Source organism: Myotis nattereri (assembly GCF_964212035.1).
Source record: "Myotis nattereri genome assembly, chromosome: 9".
NCBI classification, from domain to species: domain Eukaryota; kingdom Metazoa; phylum Chordata; class Mammalia; order Chiroptera; family Vespertilionidae; genus Myotis; species Myotis nattereri.
Window position 1 is genome coordinate 28,399,661 of NC_138084.1, and position 17,822 is coordinate 28,417,482.

Below are 17,822 nucleotides of genomic sequence, written 5' to 3' on the forward strand. Positions count from 1 at the left end.
GCTCCTCTTCACGTTGACCCTTCTGCCTTTCCCCTTCCTTTTCCGTAGTTTTTAAGTTGCAGCACTTTGAGAAGTACTTTCACTGCTATGTGAACATTTTGTGGTTAATCATTATAGGGAGAAACCCAAATATTTTTGTTTAATTCACACACAGCACGTACTGATCCAGCAAAAGTTCACTGCAGCTTTCTGGAATTATACAAACAGTGGATGCTCTTACAGAGTGGTTAAAAATACACATCCTGGGATCAGGCTGACTTGGGTTAGAATGCTGGCTCTGCCATTTCCTAGCTTCAGGTCTTTGGCTGTGGCCCCTTGGGCAAGGCACTTACTGACAGTGAGTCTCAGTTCCCTCCACCTAGGATATGAGGATGACAGTGTAACCACAGAGCCTGGTCCTATCCTGTTTCTAACAAGACCCGGAACCAAAGTTTAGACCTGGAATACACCATTTACGAGTAATACTTGGGAAACACCACTCACCAGCAACACCTGTGAACCCTTAACTGCTCCTCCTTAAAACCCACCCAGAGTCCGGGATGGGACAGATTTGAGCCTTGCCTCCTGTCTTCTTCCAGCTGACTTGCAAATAAAGCTCCTTCCTTTTCTTAAAGAAAAGCCTGTGCCATAGTTCAGCTTCTGTGTGCTGTGGGCAGTGAACTTTTGTTCGCTAACAGCAAGTACCACCTATAACCATTGCAAGGATTGTTTGGAGGGTTCAAGGACAGACAGATAGCATGTGTAAAGGCTGACACTTAGCAAGCACTTGATAAATATTAGCCGCTATTATATCATCCCATTGGCCAAAATACTGCATATTACCACTGATACTTGGGCATTTCCTAACAATCTAAGAGGCACCCAGGATTTGTCCATTTATTTTTATTCCTCTATTTAATTAGGAATTATAAAAGCTCAGTTGTATAATAAATTTTATTATATATTCTAAAGAAGTAGTAAGGCACCATGTTCACTGACACAATTATATGCAGTCAGCACTGAGTATCCTGGAGACCCCAATGTCAACAATTTCAGAGCAGAACTCATCTGCATGCTGCGTAAGGTCTGCACTGCGGCCGTCACTCTGCAGACAAGCACTTCAGAGCTGCCTCCGCACCAGCGGCATCAGATTCACCAGGGGAAACTCACACAAAACAGCAGATTCCTGTGCCCATCCCCCCAAAATATTGGATTCAGAAGGTCTGAGTCAGACAGGGCCTGTGAAGCCCCATGTTTGAAAAGCTCCCTGGGTGCTGTACAGTTGACCCTTGAACCACATGTGGGTTAGGGGTGCTACCCTGGTGCAGTTGAAAATCCACATATAACTTTTGACCCCCCCAAACTTTACACTCTGCCCTTCATAGCCACAGGTTTGACACCCACAGATTCAAGCAACTGTGGATTGGAAACAATATTTTCGATCTGAGGTTGGGAATCTGCAGATGTAGAGGGCCAACTGTACTAATAGTGTACCGTTGACCAGAAGACTTCCCAACAACATAAACAGCACAATAATACATATTTTACATGTTATATGTATTATATACTGTATTCTTGCAATAAAATGAGCTAGAACTTGATTTCCCCACCAAAAAAAAAAAATAAGCTAAAGAAAATATTAATAAAACATAAGGAATAGAAAATACACTTGCAGTATTTATTGAAAAAAATCCCCATATAAATGGAACTGCTCAGATCAAACTCATGTTGTTCAAGGGTCAACAACCAGGCTCCCAGCTGCTGTGGCAGAGCACAATCATTTTTTAATTGGACCCGGATGGCTGAAAATAGTGAAACCCAGTTAAAGCATGCTTTTTTTTTTTTTTTTTAGACCTTTAAATTAGCGATTAGGTGATGGGTGCTGAGTTTGTCCAAAAAAGCATTTCTCAGGTGTGATCATGGCTTAAGAGAGCCATCGGCTTTCCCCAGGTCGTGGATGGCCTTGTTCTCCAGCAGTTCCTTCTTCTTGTCACTTGGTGTCACTGCGTTGTTCAGCATCGCTCGAACCACAGTCACCACTGGTACAGAATGCCCACTGGCCCAAGATTCTGGTAAGGAGCCAAAAAATTTCCTAATCAACCATTCACCTGGACGAGATTCTTGTCTGTCACATAACAGAACTCTAAAGAGAAAACAAAAAAGCAGAGGGAAAGATGGTAAACTGCATTCAGATTCAGACCAGAGAATGTGATGGACTAAGCTGTGTCTCCCCTAAACTCATGTTGAAGCCCCAACCCCCATTCCCTAAATTCATGTTGAAGCCCCAACCCCCAGTGTGACTGCACATGAAGACAGTGCCTTTAGGGAGGTAATTAAGGTGGGACCCTAATCTGATAGGACTGGTGTCCTTACAGAAGGGGAAGAGATATCAGATCTCTCTCTCTCTCTCTCTCTCTCTCTCTCTCTCTCTCTCTCTCTCTCTCTCTCTCTCTCCATGCCCACACAGAGGAAAGATCATGCGAGGACACACAGGAGCCTATCTACAAGCCAGGAAGAGAGACCTCACCAGACACTAACCCTGATGGCACCTCGATCTTGGACTTCTAGTCTTCAGAATTGCAAGAAAATGAATTTCTATTGTTTAAGCCACCCAGTCTATGGTGTTATTCTGTTATGGCAGCCTGACAGACTAACACAGTGGGTAAAAGGTTTAACTTGGTGCATGGAAAGGATTTCTTAAAAGAAGGCAGCAAAAGCCACTCAGGAAATTCCACACTATTCTGAACCTGGCACCAACTGTCCCACCCCTTCCTTCAAAGCCAAAAGGTGGGCTCTTCAGAGAATAATCCACCCTAGACAACTTCTTTCATGTCTTAGGTATCTTAGTTGTCAGCCTCTTCAAATGAAAACTCCCTTCCAGGGAATAGCCAGCAGTGGTGTGTTCTTAGGTAGCTTGAATACTCACCCAGGCCTAAATATGGAGTAACGATCAAATTTTAATTCTTCCACCCTATCTTCCACTTCTCCCTGTTTAAAAAAACACACCACAAAAAACAAAACATAGCTTTAGTATTTAATCAAGACCAACTTACTATAATGCTTGAGAAAGAGTAACTGGGTTTTGAAGATAATCTGCTTCTGTGGGTCTCAGTAGAACTGACCCTTAAACAACATGGATTTAAACTGTGTGAGTGGTTTTTCTCAATAGACTCCCACAATTCAAACTCACTGCAAGGCTTCAAGGAAATCCACATATGTGAGGGGCCAACTGTAGTTATACATGGATTTTTTACTACATGTGAAGTCCCACCTTGTTCAAGGGTCCACTATACTTGTAAATGCCCTTATCCAGATTTATCCTTAACTTTCCAGAGAGTCTGGGAAGTTAAGGAAGAGATCATTTAATCTTGACATGAAGTAATTTTTAAAAAAGAAAATGCACTGAATGAGTGAACGTCTGCATAGTCACCTAGCTTCTCATTTGACTGATACTAACAGATCCAGAGAGAATACGTGACATGTTAGCAGTTCAACCATAAAGAATAACCTCCCATTAGTCCAGAATTAATGTTACAGGCTTGCAGACATAAACCTTTTTTGGTTTCCAGGTAATTCCAGTGGGTCAGCAGATCCACAGACCCCCTCTATATTATTCATTTCCTAACAAACCCCACCAAGAAAGGTGGGGTTAGAGACAGTGAGATTACATCTAGATAATGCTTTAAATAAAATTTGTTAAACAAACCATGAATTTTCATGCCAGGCATCTCCATGAACAAAAATGTCTGAGGAGCTCAGTAACAGGTACATCTAAAGGACTGATGAGTTAAGCAGCATGCTCTCCTCCCCTTCTTGGCCTGTTTATACCATTCATTTGGCACTTAGCCTGTCACATTCCATAATCTTAGGTAGCCTTTTTTTTAAATGTTTCATCTTTGATGGTCTTATGCTTAAATATTTTCTTTTTTTTAAAAAAAAATACGTTTTTACTGATTTTAGAGAGAGAGGAAAGGAGAGCGAGAGAAACATTGATGTGAGAAACACCAATTGGTTGCCTCCCACACGCACCCCGACCAGGGATTGAACCCGAAACCTAGGCATGTGCCCTGAGTGGGAATCGAACTGGCAACCTTTCAGTGCTTAGGATGATGCTCAACTACCTGAGCCACACCAACCAGGGCAATCTTAGGTAGCTTTTTTAAAATATATATGTTTTCTATGCCATAGATGGCTAGGTCCATATACAGTAGGCCCGTGGACTGAAGGGTCCTGGGTTCAATTCTGGTCAAGGGCATGTACCTTGGTTGCAGGCTTGATCCCCAGCCCTGGTCGGGGTGCATGCTGGACGCAACCAATCAATGGGTCTCTCTCACATCAATGCTCTCTCTCTGTCTCTCCCCCAACTTCCACTCTCTCGAAAAAATCAATGGAAAAATATCCTCAGATGAGGACTAACTAACTAACTAACTAACTGTTTTCTAGTTTATTCACAAAGTTTTGCCCCCTTCACCTGCTATCTTAGAACATTTTATTACCCCAAAAAGAAACCCAGTACCAAAAGCACTCAGTCCCACCCTTCCCTCTGAGCCTTAGCCAACCACTAGTCTTTGTCTTTATAGATTTGCCTATTCTGGACATTTCATAAATGGAATCATACCTGTTGTGTCCTTTTGTGACTGCCCTCCCTCATTTAGCATAATGTTTTCAGGTTTCACCCGTGTTGTGGCATATATCATTCCCTTTCGTAGTTGAATAATACATTTTGTATGTATATACCACATTTTATCCATCCAGTCATCAGATAATGGGTATTTGGGTTGCTCCTGGCTCTTAGGAATAACGCTTCTATGAACATTCAGATAGAAGTTTTTATGTGGACACGTTTCTCACTTAGCTTTTTACAAAGATGTGCTTTGTCTCTGCTAGCAGGGTGCTTAAGCGTTAACCCAGCAGGCTGAGGCTGCTATCTCAGAAAAGCTTGCTTGCAAGGTTGGCCTTTGGCTTGGGAACTTGGATTTCAGGAATGGTCCCATCATTACCTAATTCAGTGGTTCTCAACCTTCTGGCCCTTTAAATACAGTTCCTCATGTTGTGACCCAACCATAAAATTATTTTCATTGTTACTTCATAACTGCAATTTTGCTACTGTTATGAATCGTGATGTAAATATCTGATATGCAGGATGGTCTTAGGCGACCCCTGTGAAAGGGTCGTTCAACCACCAAAGGGGTCACGACCCACAGGTTGAGAACCGCTGAAATTGATATGGGTCGTTTACTGTTCTTACACTATTTGTACAATGTGGTTTGTGCAGAACACTTGCTTTCCTTCTGGAAGTCTGTAATTGTTTCTAAGCTGAGGGTGCCTACGGGACTGACCCCCATGAAAACCCTGGACTCCTGAGCCCAGGTGAATTTTTCTGGTAGACAATACTCACAGCTGGAGAAATTAAGCACAAGCAACTCCACTGGGAGAGAACTCTTGGAAGCTTGTACCTAGTTTGCTCCAGACTTCATTCCATGCATTTCTTCCCTTTACTGACTTTGCTTTATAGCCTTTCATTGCAATAAGTCATAGCTGGGAGTATGACTATATTCTGAGTCCTGTGAGACCTTCTAGCGAATTACCAAACTTAAGGATCTTCCAAAACAAGCATATTACAAATTCCTTGAGGACAAAAACCATACCAATAAAATATCATCTACTTTGGAAAAGTTTAAGAATCACTGCCTCAAAGTCTCTTCTAATGTTAAGATTCCATGCTGATCATTCAAGATCAGAGCTGCTATATCTCATTTCAGGATTACTGGGTCCTTCCAATCACTCTGTTTACTAAATATATCCCGGCAAACAACAGTCCCTATACCTATAAAAATGTGTAATCTAATGCAATTAGGGCATTTTTGTAATATTTAGCATTCTCTATTATTTAGCACTGCCAATTATCTAGGGTTCTCCAAAGTATATATAAGAGAGAAACACGCACAAACCTTAACTTGCAGATATAAAAAATTGCTCGACTTGTCAGCTCCTTTAGAGGACAGCAGGTTGAAATGTTTGCACCCTCCAGCTTTTGCCAGCTCTGCAGATTTCAGAACATAATCTCGATCAACACGAACAAATCCCTCCTGAGGGGGGAACAGAAATAAGTTATTTCCAAAAAGCTGTGAGTTCATCTTAAAGATTACTGCTCAGCCTGGGTGGCAGGCTAGGAGGTCTGACGGGGGGAGAGGGGTGATAGGATCTAAATAAAATGCATCTACGCAAAGCATGAATGTTGGTCTTAGACCTTGGGAAAGGCTCCAAGTGTGATCCTCAGGATAGACTACCAGCTTTAGCAGCAAGGCCAGGCCGCAATGAAAAACCAAAGCCCGTGGGTGAACTGTTGTTTTTCTTGTTTCAAAAATTTAAATAAAAATTAAAAAACAAACAAAATGGCATTGAAACACAGACACCAAACAAATCATCAAGGAGCAAAAGTAACAATGATATCAGGTTGCAAGACTGTTTTTAGTCACACAGTTCTTTGTCTTTTAACAATTTTACACCTTTACAGTCCTCTCTGTTGTCTCTATTCTGTGTCAACTCTAACATGGTAGGGTCTCAAAGCAGGGCTGAGAACACTGCCCAGGCACTATGAGAACAGTCTATTTAATTCCCAACTTTGTGTATGTTTTACATATTAGTAAACAGTGCATCCTCCATTTTTTTTTTTTTTTTTTTTTTTTTTTACTAACAGGTGCATAATCAAGAATGTTTGGAAATCCCAGTCTAGACTCAGTCCAATGAGGGTAATGGTTGGGTCTTTCTTCTTAATTCGCATCTCAGCATCAGTACATGCCCAGCATCATGGTAGGTGCTCCAAAAATACTTGAAAGTAGAGAAAAGGCAAACCCAATTAGAAAAGAACTAAGAGGCAATAAAAGGAGGAGGGGAGAGAATGGTGCAAACAATAGAATATAAGACTCATTTCCAGGGCCTCTTAAGGACACGTGCCTGTCCCCAGACAAGGAAATTCCATGTAGTAACGCTTCCTGGGATCACCCAAAATCTGGCATCCTCAAACTCAGACAGCTGATGAGAAGTCTAAGGTCTCCTGAATCGTAACTCCAGAGGTACCCACAATTATGTAAATGAGGTTTTATGTCATAAGGATTGTAAATCTGAAGGCTGACTGCTGCCCCAGTGATTTTTTAAAATATATTTTTATTGTTTTTGGAGAGGAAGGGAGAGGGAGAGAGAGAGAGAAACATCAATGATGAGAGGGAATCATTGATTAGCTGCCTTCTGCACACCCCCTACTGGGGATCGAGCCCACAACCTGGGCATGTGTCTTGACCGGAATCGAACCCTGGACCCTTCAGTTTGCAGGCTGATGCTCTATCCATGGAGCCAAACCAGCTAGGGCTGATCCTAAACGTTTTATTTCATATGGAGATGTTAGAAACACCACCTGAGGAAACATCACATCCCCCTGCCCCCCCTGCCCCCCCCTCCTTTACAGAGCTGTGAAAACAAGGCTCAGTGATCTGATGAACTGCCGGCTAATCAGTGAGACAGCTGAGAGCGGAGCGCACATTGTGGACTCCCTGAGCAGTGCTCTCTACTATACCCATGTGCCTTCTTCGCCCACACTATCTCCAGAGAACAAAAATGACTAACTCATGCTTTCAGTAGGCAGACCAGTGTCCCCTCCGAGATGTCTGAGCCCTAATCCCCACACCTGCGAGTATGCTAGTTTCCACAGCAAGATACAGATGACTGCGAAAATGGAGAGAGGGGATGGGGGGAGGGATGGGTGAAAAAGTTGAAGGGATTAACATATACTAGTTGCCAGATACAAAAACAGTCATGGGATGTAAAGTATAGCATAGAGAATGTAGTCAATAGCATTAAACATTGTATGATGTCAGATGGGTGCCAGACATATCAAAGGAATCACTTCATAAGTTATGTAAATGCCTAATCACTATGGTGTATACCTCAAACTAACATAATATTGTATGTCAACTGTAACTGAAAAAAAATTTAAGACTAAAAGGGGAAATTGAGATTACAGGTAGAATTAAGGTTACTAATCAATCAGCTGGCCTAAAATTAAGATTATTCCGTATTATCCAACTGGGCCCAATGCAATAACAAGAGTCCTTAGAAGTAGAAAAGGAAAGCAGAAGGGGTTTGAGTTATTCAATGTGAGAAGCACTTGATCCCCCACAGCTGGCCTTAAAGATGGAAAGAGGGGACCATGAACCAAGGAATGCCGGAGAAACTGGTAAAGGTAAAGAAACGGATTCTCCTCTAGAGCCCTCTCAACACCTTCATTTTATCTCAGCAAAGTTCATGCTGGACTTCTAACTTACAGAACTGTAAGACAATACATTTACATTGTTTTAAGCCACTAAATTTGAGGTAATTTGTTACAGCAGCTGTGGAAAACTAATACCTGGGGCAGGGCAGGAACTGGGTGGAGGAAAGCAATGGGGGAGGGGGGGAGGGGAACATCTGTAATACTCTCAACAATAAAGATTCTTTTTAGAAAAAGGAAGGAAATTATCCTCAAAAAATTAAAAATGGAACTCCCATTTGGCCCACTGATCCCACTTCTAGGAATATATCCCAAGAAATCAGAAACACCAATCAGAAAGGATATATGCACCCCTACATTCATAGCAGCACAATTTATCATAGCTAAGATTTGGAAACAGCCTAAGTGCCCATCAGCAGATGAGTGGATTAGAAAACTGTGGTACATCTACACAATGGAATACGACACTGCAGAAGGAACTCTTAATATTTGCAACAGCATGAATGAAACTGGAGAGCATTATGCTAAGCAAAATAAGCCAGTCAGAGAAAGATAAATATCATATGATCTCACTCATTTGTGGAATATAATGAACAACATAAACTGATGAACAAAAATAGAGCCAGAGGGAGAAAAAAATATTCTAGAATATAATAGAAGCAATCCTGTTATTTGCAGATTTTTAATATTTCCTAGAACTTTTGTGATATCAGACTATGTTAGTACAGTTTGGGTAATATTATTATACTTAAAATCCTTTTATTCTTGAAATATTAATGTTTATTGCATGTAACATTATCATATTTAAAATTGTTTTTTGAGATATTAATGTTTATTGCATGTAACATTATTATATTTAAGATCGTTTTTCTTGCCCTAACTGGTTTGGCTCAGTGGATAGAGCATTGGCCTGTGGGATGAAGGGTCCTGGGTTCGATTTCGGTCAAGGGCATGTACCTTGGTTGCGGGCACATCCCCAGTGGGGAGTGTGTGGGAGGCAGCTGATCGATGTTTCTCTCTCATCGATGTTTCTTTTTTAAAAAAATATATTTTATTGATTCTTTACAGGGAGGAAGGGAGAGGGATAGAGAGTCAGAAACATCGATGAGAGAGAAACATCGATCAGCTGCCTCCCGCACACTCCCCACTGGTTATATGCCCGCAACCAAGGTACATGCCCGTGACCGGAATCGAACCTGGGACCCCTGAGTCCGCAGGCTGATGCTCTATCCACTGAGCAAAACCGGTCAGGGCACTGTTTCTAATTCTCTATCCCTCGCCCTTCCTCTCTGTAAAAAATCAATAGAGTATATATTTTTTTAAAAAGTGTTAAAAAGATCGTTTTTCTTGAAATATTAAGGTTTACTGCATGTAACATTATTATATTTAAGATCGTTTTTCTTGAAATAAAAAAAAAAACTGAAAAAAGGAAGGAAACTAATACAGAATTCAATTTGAAAACAATAGCCCCAAGCAAACATTTTTAACTTTGTACTGAAGTAAACCATAAAAGAAAAGTAAACATATTGTAAGTATAGAGCTTGATGAATTTTCATAAACTGAGCACTACTCTGTAACCAGCTCCTAAAACCAAGAAATAGAGCCCAGCTGGTGTGGCTCAGCAGTTGAGCATATACCATGCACCAAGAGGTCTCTCTCTACTTCGATTTCTAGTCAGGGCACATGCTTGGGTTGTGGGTTTGATCCCCAGCAAGGGGCGTGCAGAAGGCAGCTGATTAATGTTGATGGGATATTTCTCTCTCATCAATGTTTCTATCTCTCCCTCTACTTTCCTCTCTCTAAAAATCAATAATATATATTTAAAGAAAAGAAATAAAACCTTACTATCACCCCAAAAGCCTCTCTTGTCCTCCTTTCTCATTGTTCCCAGCACAACAGCCTCATTTTTCTGCCTTACGTTAGGGAACATAAACTTAAGTCTTAACTAATGAATGAACACCATCTCTTTTTGTATCTATACTTGGACATTCTACCCTGACTTGAAGACCTGTCCTACATACTGATTTGAACGTAGGTTATTGCTTTCTTAAATCAGTGTGAAGCAACCCAATTTTAATTCTGAGCACATCCTAAGAGAGGGATGTGATTCTCCTCCGAGCCATCCTCCGAAATGAGATTTTACATGTGCTGATAGTGTGCCAAGAAAAACAGTCCAAAACTACATAGAAAAATTCTAAAACACTCACTTTCTCTTCCAGGTCTATTTCTTCCCCTCACTGTAATTCACCAGAACTCTGATTTTAATAACAGGTTCGTTGTTCATAGTAAAATGACATAGTTGACTGGTGAAATAAGTTTCTTTTTGTTGTGGCTGTGGTTTTATCACTATTTCTTGGAAGGTGCATTATAGTTGTCTCTGTTAAAATGCTTTTCTTTCATCAGCTTCTTTAAAAAGAAGGGAAAGATTCAGCCAATCACCAGTCTCTAGACCGACGCTGTCTCTCTCACTTAATCCACAGCCAGTAAAGGGATAATTTGATTAAATTGAGACCCTAATTTATTTGGCTTTAGTTCTGGATCAATCTCTCCTTAATAGAGTGCTGTCGGCTCCAATTGTTTGATGAAAATTAAAGTGACATAAATACCATGGGACTTTTTCAATCTGATTAGTCAGCTCAGGCACATCAATACCACCCCAGCCATCAGACTCTGGCGTCCTTCCTTTCACCGGCCTCGCTAACAACTGACAACCGCTCCTTGAAGGAGGAGCACCCACGCTGCTTCGGAGACCCCCACGCTTAACCCATCATCCCTGCTCAATGGGCCCGCTTGACAAGGTGCCCATACCTTTCTCCATCGCTGTTCTCCGGACAAAGCTAAATATTGTTTTATTAGCAACCAATGGCTGTTAATCCAAACCGATTTCACAAATCCTCTGAGCCCTCAAGCTGATTATAAATACGCATTTTTCCAGGCCCACAAATTTTGAATTTCACTTCCCCCACCCTGATGCGTGCCTTTTTAGCTGGTGAATGAAATTCAAAAGCAACAGAGTCAATGGCTTTCAAGGACTTAGAAACCAAACGTAAATGTGGATCCTGCCAACTGATTCAGAGACATCCGCACACATCAATTTCTTTGGAGTGAGGAAGATTCCATTGATAGATAGAAAGGAGACATCTTTAAAATCTTACTAACACCTTTTCTTATTCTTTAATGGCACAAAAAAAGAAAAAAAAGAAAAATAAGCTACTCCATATCCCAGAAACACAATTTCTGGAAAAACTGTATTTAGTTTCCCTAACCATAGGGCAGCAGAAAAGACGTCTCTTCTGAGAGCAGGAAGTCCATTATGCTACTGTGTCTTTATGATTCCAAAGTCAGTGTAGGCCACTCTAAGCTAGAAATCAGAGTTCCTTCTAGAAAAAGGAATTGATCAAATACGTTCCCACTCTACATTTCCTTTCCCAGTACCCACTTGAAAGAATAAACACATGTAAAACGACTCAGCAGAGGTATCTTCATAGGCTCCACAAACATCAAGGGAGACAAACTCTCCAATTACTATTTATTCAAATCTTATTAAAATCCAAAGCTACTAAATATTTCTTCTAGTCTTCTTTACCAATGCCTGAAAACTGGGAACACTGGCTTAAGAACAACTCTCCCTAAAACAGAGTATTTCAGCATTGACTGATGAAACCAGCAAGCATGCCAAAATGACTCTAGGTCAGGGGGATCCTTTTCCAAGAAGGGCAGATCTATCGTTCTATAAAGGGTCCCACTTAGCCATATTTTTGCTTCAGATTCTTTCCCCTTTACTCCAACCCTATCGATCAGACTAAAAAACAGAGATGCTGATGAACAACAAATGCTATCATCTGACACCCCAGCTGTTTGTATCCTGGAGGGCACCTCCGTATTTGATGTGCAGTGGAGGAATCAAGATCTTGGTTAGAGGAAGAGCTCTGGGTAGAAAAATGAAGCCAAACAGGTACTGAGGATTCATGAGTAAATCTCTATACTCTCACAGAATTTTCCCAGTTGGGAATTTCTTTTCTCTGTGTTATAAAAATCAAAGAATTCTGCAGGCCAAATGGGCTTTAGTGGTCACCTGACTCTCAGTACAGACAAGGAGGCAGCGGTCCACAGGAGCTAAGCACACACCTGAGGTCCCACAGCTACCTAGTATCCAGAGCCTATGATCTGGGTCCCTCAAACCACCTAGGACCTTGTCACTTCACATGTCCCCTCCTAGACATCAAATAAAACAGTAGAAATTACAATAGGGGTGGGCAATCTTTTCCTGTAAAGGATGGGATGGTAAATATTTTCAGATTTGCAGGCTTCTGTTGCAATTACATGGCTCTGACACCATGGTGCAAAAGCAGCCATAGATAATAAAGTAAAGAGAATAGCTATGTTCCAATAAAACTTTATGGATACTGAAATTTGAATTTCTTATATTTTCAGGTGCCACAACATATTATGCCTCTTTTGAATTTTTTAATCATTTAAAAGTATAAAAGCATTCTCAGATCGGGGCTGTACAAAACAAGGGCTGTATTTGGCCCACAGTATGTAGTTTACAAACCCTTGGGTTAAAAATTGGCAGCTTACTTTTGGTCACTATCACCTTAAACCACTTAGCCCTAACTCACTTCTGAGACCATCTTTGCCTTAGTAGTCTTTCTCCTGCTTACTTATTCATTATGTTTGTCTTTTCTTTTCAAACAGATTTTGGAAAAGAAAAGATATTGAGCAGCCTGAGAAGTGGGAAACCAAATCCATCTAAGAAAATGTTCTAAATAGGAAAGACACCCAATGCCTCTGATTAAAATTGCATTACACAATTTGGATGCAATAAAGCAGTTTCTTCTTTCCCTATGAGATTTGCCTTATGTCATGAAAATCAGCTGCTCTATGCCTAATGCAGTGTTTTGTTTTCTGTTATTTTTGCTGAGTCACCACCAAAATCAGGTTGGCAATTCAGACAGAACAAAACTTTCTGAATGCTTTTAGAGGACACACCGCTTGTGAGTGTCCCTGGGACAATGAAGACTGCACTAGCCACCAAGCAGGAACATGACCCTTTCTAGGAGAGAGAATGTGCCAAATCCTGGGACACTTTTCAGCACAGAGCTCAGAACCCAGCTGTCTTCCAAAGTGGACATGGTAGAACTGCAGAAGATTTGGAAACAGATCCCTACTGAAAGCATACATGGAATTATTCTTTAGATCACCAGGAGGCCCAGAGAAATACAACTGAGACTAACTCCTTAGTTGATATACACCAATAGTTCTTTATTTTTTTCTTTATTGATTAAGGTATTACATATGTGTCCTTATCCCCTTATTGCCCTCTCCCCCCCCCCCCCATGCTCTCACCCCCCTGGTGTCTGTGTCCATTGGTTAGGCTTATTTGCATGCATACAAGTCCTTTAGGTGATCTCTCTCCCTTAACCTCACCCTCCCCTGCCTTCCCTCTGAGGTTTGATGGTCTGATCGATGCTTCTCTGTCTCTAGATCTATTTTTGTTCATCAGTTTATGTTGTTCATTATATTCCACAAATGAGTGAGATCATATGATAGTTATCTTTCTCTGACTGGCTTATTTCACTTAGCATAATGCTCTCCAGTTCCATCCATGCTGTTGCAAATGGTAAGAATTCCTTCTTTTTTACCACAGCATAGTATTCCATTGTGTAGATGTACCACAATTTTTTAATCCACTCATCTGCTGATAGGCACTTAGGCTATGGTAAATCTTAGCTATGGTAAATTATGCTGCTACCAATAGTTCTTAAATATGTGTTCTCCTAATGATTCTGATGCATGGACCTGTTTATAAACCCACAATAAGCCCCATGGCGGCACTGTGGTCATGCATATTTAATGGACATGTTTAGCTCCAGCAAGTAAATTCTGCTAGAGGGACAAAGTATAAGTAAGATGTATTAACACTTGCTAAAGATCTACGCAGTAAGCTATGACTTCTAACTATGTAGTAAACTATGACTTCTAGATAAGGGCAATGCAATTTAGAGCACCATTAAAAATAAAATAAAATGTGCTGGAACAGTTCTGCGTCAGTTAAGGCTGAATCACCGCTGGGGTTGAATCATTGTTGGGGCTGAGTCATCACTGGAGGCTAGCTGAATCGTGCCTCTGTTCTGAAGTCCTATCCCAGAAGTTTAAAGCTTGGCACAAAAATAGGTTGAAGAAAATCACTCAAGTGAGAGAGAATGCTTTAAGTTGAAAATATTTATAGAGAAAAATTAAAAAAGCTTACTGCTAATAGCATGAGCTAGTTACTTTTATTCTGCTGTAACGGGTTTAGCCAGGGGATGTAGTGACAGCAATATTTGCAAGATGATGTAAATACGCACACAGGCCTGAACTCAAGGATTACTTTGAAGGAAAGATGAACTTATCACTGCTATTCAAAGTACAGCAAAGGCGAGGGCAGCATATGAAATTTTCAATGATAAGAGCTTATTTACAATTAAGCACTGCAAATGTAAAGAAAAAAGAGTAAGTAAGAAAGGAATCTTTGACAGTACTGGCCAATGAACAGGGATACGGATATATTTCTTTCTTACCGCCCCGGCTTTTTTTCTGGTGGTGCCCAGGCAACAGAATCCAACATCATGACCTTGGAAGGCAGAAGCATAGTCGTCCAGCTTTTCAAAGTCCACCACTTTTTGATTCTAGACAAGAACACAGCTGAATAGAACTTGATGTCATTTTTTTAAATAGCCCTCTACATTTAAAGAATAAATTACAGAGCATTAGTGAAGAGTCTGACCACTTAACATCAAATTTTGCAAGCTCATTTTCTCCCACCTATTAATCTGAATTTCAAATCAACAATGCACTAATACAGCCCTGGTACACATAATTGGACTAGGGGTGATCCAGATCTCTAAAGTCAGGTTCCATTATAATTTTCTCTTTGGAAAAATAAGACACCTGTCTGCATATTACCAAGAGGGATACCAATGCAATGAGGTATAATGTGGGTTAAGGATGGTGTTTGGAACCTCACATACCTACATTGGAGTCTTGGGCCTGCTACTTCCTAAACATGTAATTTTGGCCAATTTATTTTTATCATATGCCTCAGTTTTTCAGGAGTAAAATGCAAATTATAATCTTTCCTTCAGCCCAATCCATGAACCACCTGCACTAAAATCAGCCAGTGGGTGGCTTGATAAAAGGGCATATTCTTAGGTCTCACACCAATACTTCTGAGTCAGAAACTGCTCTTTTTTAACTAGCACTCTTAGAAATTCTCATGTTCACTAAAACTTAAGCACCACCATCTAACCTAAGTTTGTTGTGAAGCTTAAAAGTGAAAGTTTGAGAAGCTTTCATCCATCAAATTGGAACTCAAATGCTTTCCTTCCCTACCATCTCCTCTTTCAAAAGGATCTTCCTGGCACTGTACACAGCGCTGAAGGAACATGTTTGCATTAAGTGCCTGACCAAAAGATGCGCCACCAAAACTAGACTATCAAAGCACAGACTCGATTTCAGTCCCTAATTACCAGAAGTATCGGGCACACCCCATGAAGCCAGACTAGGAAGGCTACATGTTACTGCCTGCAAAGATGTCCATTTTAAACAGAAAAGTCCTGAGGGACCAAAGACATATGCAAAATGACCTCAACTTGGACTTGCAGGAGTCAAGAACATTTATTTGTGATACCATTTGTTATCCAAAATGTTCCACCTGTGAAACCTGTGGGACCAAGTTCTTTTATTAGGGGGTCTCAGGATTACACTATAATTTACTGAGTTTCACAAATAACTCAGGACTCTCTACGAAGCTCAGACTTCAAATATTTAGGGTGTTTACACCACACTCAAGTCTGGTGTGTTGTTTGGTTAGCCATGAAAGTGTAAGTGATAGTGAGGGGAAGGAATATTTCACTTACAGACACAACACTGCAGCCCTGGGAAGTCAGGCTGGGCAAATTCTTATATGTGAGCCCTACTTTCAATGCCAGAGGCTGTTTCTGCTGTGCAAAGCATTTCCTGATTCACTGACAAGGTTAGTGTGGAGTGAACAGGGAGACAAAGCAAGCGAAGTGGACTGTCTCTAGAACTCAGATTGAATGACGCTGAAAGCAATGCTGTTCTGTCTCCCCAGCTCCCATTGCAATCTAGGCCCTGCCTTAGACTGCGAGGACTTTGCCCAAGGCTACACAGTGAGGGGAGGCCCGCCTGAACTTACAACCCAGGTCTCCAGCTTCCAGCAACTGGGCTCTCACAGGCCGACCTTGGCCACATTTTGATCACCTCTTGCAGCGCCCACCACTAACCGGCAATGTTCAACCTTAAATTAAACACGAAATTCTGTCCACAAAGCTGAATCACTGCGGGTGCATTTTGAGTCTCAAATACCCACCACATTTTTATAAGCTTCCTCATCAAAGGTCAGCTTCCTCCGGCCAATGACTGTGACCCTGGAAAACAGGCGCTGCTCCAGCAATTCCTTTAACAGCACTTTGCCTGTTTCCCCGGTGGCGCCCAAAATAAAGACGGATTTATTCTGCATCCGGAAGTCTTCCCGAAGCTTGGGCAGCGCCTCTGTCGCAGCCATGCTACAGAAATAACATCAACAGGTGCGGATCTTAGGGTGTGTAAGAGATGGTCTGGCTCACCCTGGGGAACAAGGAATGTGTGTTCATTCTGGAGGAAGATAGTATTATTCTCCGCGGTCTGGGCCCCGGGGAAAGTGCTGAGTCACCTGCAGGGCGGGGTGCCAACCCACCGCTCGGAAGGGCCCACAAACTGCTGGCACCAAGCGGCCCCGTTCCCCCTTGTTACCCCAGGTTCGGATCCCTCCTTCCTCCGCAACAGGGTGCGGGGCCCAGCTCCGTCCTCAGAGCAGTGGGTTACCTGGAGCCGGGCCCCGGCCCCGCGTCCTGGCATCGTAGCAGGAGCAGAGCGGCCACCAGCGCCGCAACCGCAGCCACTGCCCCCGCGCTCAGCCCTGTTGGCAGTTGCATCCGGGCATCCCTCCTTCCCAGGGGTTCCGCGTCCCCTGGCCCCCGACTGTGGGCGCCCCTCCCAGATCCGCCTTGGGGGTCGGCGGCGGCCACGCCCATGCCTACCCGGCTTCTTCTTCCTGGTGACTCCGCTGCGTGGCGCCCTCGCCCCGCCTACAAGGGCGGGACTTGGGGGAAAATGCAAAGTTCTCACTGCAGCCTGGATGCTGGTCGAATGGGCGTGAGAGCATGTGCGCTGCACAGGGGGCAAGGGATGAGGCCCTGACACGTGCAGGACCCGCTCCCCTGCGTTCTTCTTCACCCCCTGGGCTGACCTTACCTATATTTGAGGTCTCAGCCAATAGACTTGACTTTCTCTGGTCCCTTTCTAAAACCTATAATTTCAGTTGGGCATTGGGCATTTTCATCTCAAATTCACCCATGTCAAAATGTAAACCTTCCCACCCAACCACCCCAAAGAAGAATAAAACAAAGCTATTCCTTGCCTTTCCCGGGTGTCACTATTCCTCTGCATTCACACGCTCCTCACCTCTCCCCTTTGGGCCTCCTGGTGATCCAGACCACAGTAATCATCAGCCTGGAAAAACCTTGCTCTGGGA

At 42.2% G+C, this 17,822-nt stretch overlaps 1 protein-coding gene across 4 annotated transcripts; it reads right to left on the reverse strand.

Annotated features, from left to right (window-relative positions):
- Positions 1 to 916: 916 nt before the first annotated feature.
- HTATIP2 (HIV-1 Tat interactive protein 2) lies at positions 917 to 17,378 on the reverse strand. 4 transcript variants are annotated; one of them, XM_081098072.1, is made up of 6 exons: positions 17,329 to 17,378; positions 16,620 to 16,876; positions 14,809 to 14,916; positions 5,931 to 6,068; positions 2,906 to 2,967; positions 917 to 2,122 (listed from the first exon to the last, which is right to left on the reverse strand). In XM_081098072.1, the coding sequence occupies exons 2-6, from the start codon at positions 16,812 to 16,814 to the stop codon at positions 1,897 to 1,899; spliced, it is 729 nt and encodes a 242-aa protein (XP_080954198.1). In that variant the 5' UTR covers positions 16,815 to 16,876; positions 17,329 to 17,378; the 3' UTR covers positions 917 to 1,896. The 4 variants fall into 4 exon arrangements, with proteins under 4 accessions (XP_080954198.1, XP_080954200.1, XP_080954197.1 ...); XM_081098074.1 differs by having other exon boundaries at positions 16,620 to 16,815; positions 17,329 to 17,368; XM_081098071.1 differs by having other exon boundaries at positions 16,620 to 16,815; positions 17,114 to 17,338.
- Between the last annotated feature and the right edge of the window lie 444 nt (positions 17,379 to 17,822).